At 42.3% G+C, this 1,070-nt stretch overlaps 1 protein-coding gene across 1 annotated transcript; it reads right to left on the reverse strand.

Annotated features, from left to right (window-relative positions):
• Window positions 1-274: 274 nt before the first annotated feature.
• Window positions 275-871, reverse strand: LOC123233298 (olfactory receptor 1N1-like). Its single transcript, XM_044659441.1, has one exon. It carries the CDS (start codon window positions 869-871, stop codon window positions 275-277), a length of 597 nt encoding a protein of 198 aa, XP_044515376.1.
• Window positions 872-1,070: the final 199 nt, after the last annotated feature.

The raw sequence follows: 1,070 nt of genomic DNA on the forward strand, positions 1-1,070 counted from the left end.
TAGTTTGGCATCAGCCTACTAATGATCTTCTCAAAAATCATCGTTAAGCCCAGGATGAAAAGGAATGGTGTACAGGAATCTTCTTCTTCCCCTACTTTTAGCTTCCTTTGTGTGTTGTTAGGGTGTTCAATTGTAAGCTTCTTGAGGACAAGGACTGTCTTTCTTTTTCTTGTTGTATCCCCAGTGCTTAACATAGAACCTGGCACATACTAAGTGCTTCATAAATGTTTACTATATTGTACTGGTGTAGGAGAATATATTTCAAGGGTTTAGATTAATATGATGAAGGAGTAAATATCCTGCTTCTGATAAGATTCTTCAGGGCTTTTTTCATATCCCGGTTTCTCAAACTATAAAGGAAAGGATTTAACATTGGGGTGACCAATGTATACACCACAGAGAACACAATGTCCTTTGTGGAGGAGGAAGATGATGGCAGTAGATAGACACTGGAGGTAGTGCCATAGAACAAACAGACAACAGAGAGGTGGGAACCACAAGTGGAAAAGGCTTTGCGCCTCCCTCCACTGCCTGAAGGAATCCTCAGGATGGCTGAAACGATTTGAATATAGGAGACCATAGTGCACAGGAAGGGAAACATCAAAACTGGGCCCCCCACAACAAAGACCATTAACTCATTGATGTGTGTATCAGAGCAAGACAGCTTCAAGAGGGGGCTGATGTCACAGAAAAAGTGTAAGATTTCCCCATGCACACAAAAAGACAGCTTTGACATGAGAATGGTATGTATGAGAGCATGGATGTTAGTCATGACAAAGCATGCACTCACTAACAAGATACACAGCCTAGGATTCATGGCTGTGTTATAGTGGAGTGGACGACAGATGGCCACATAACGATCATATGCCATCACGCCCAATAAAAAACTGTCCAAGTTTCCAAATGTCAGGAAGAAATAGAGCTGCATCAGGCATCCTGTGTAGGAGATGGTGTGATGCTGGGTATACGTGTTATGTAGCATCTTCAAAACTATGCTGGAGGATAGACCAATGTCAGCAAAAGAGAGGCAGGCCAAGAAAAAATACATGGGGGTATGGAGACAAGCTTCA

This window comes from Gracilinanus agilis, chromosome 2 (genome assembly GCF_016433145.1).
Source record: "Gracilinanus agilis isolate LMUSP501 chromosome 2, AgileGrace, whole genome shotgun sequence".
NCBI lineage: Eukaryota > Metazoa > Chordata > Mammalia > Didelphimorphia > Didelphidae > Gracilinanus > Gracilinanus agilis.

What these genes read in the sequence shown, in the direction of transcription:
- LOC123233298 (XM_044659441.1), bottom strand. Translation starts at nt 871, where the DNA reads ATGGCATATGATCGTTATGTGGCCATCTGTCGTCCACTCCACTATAAC.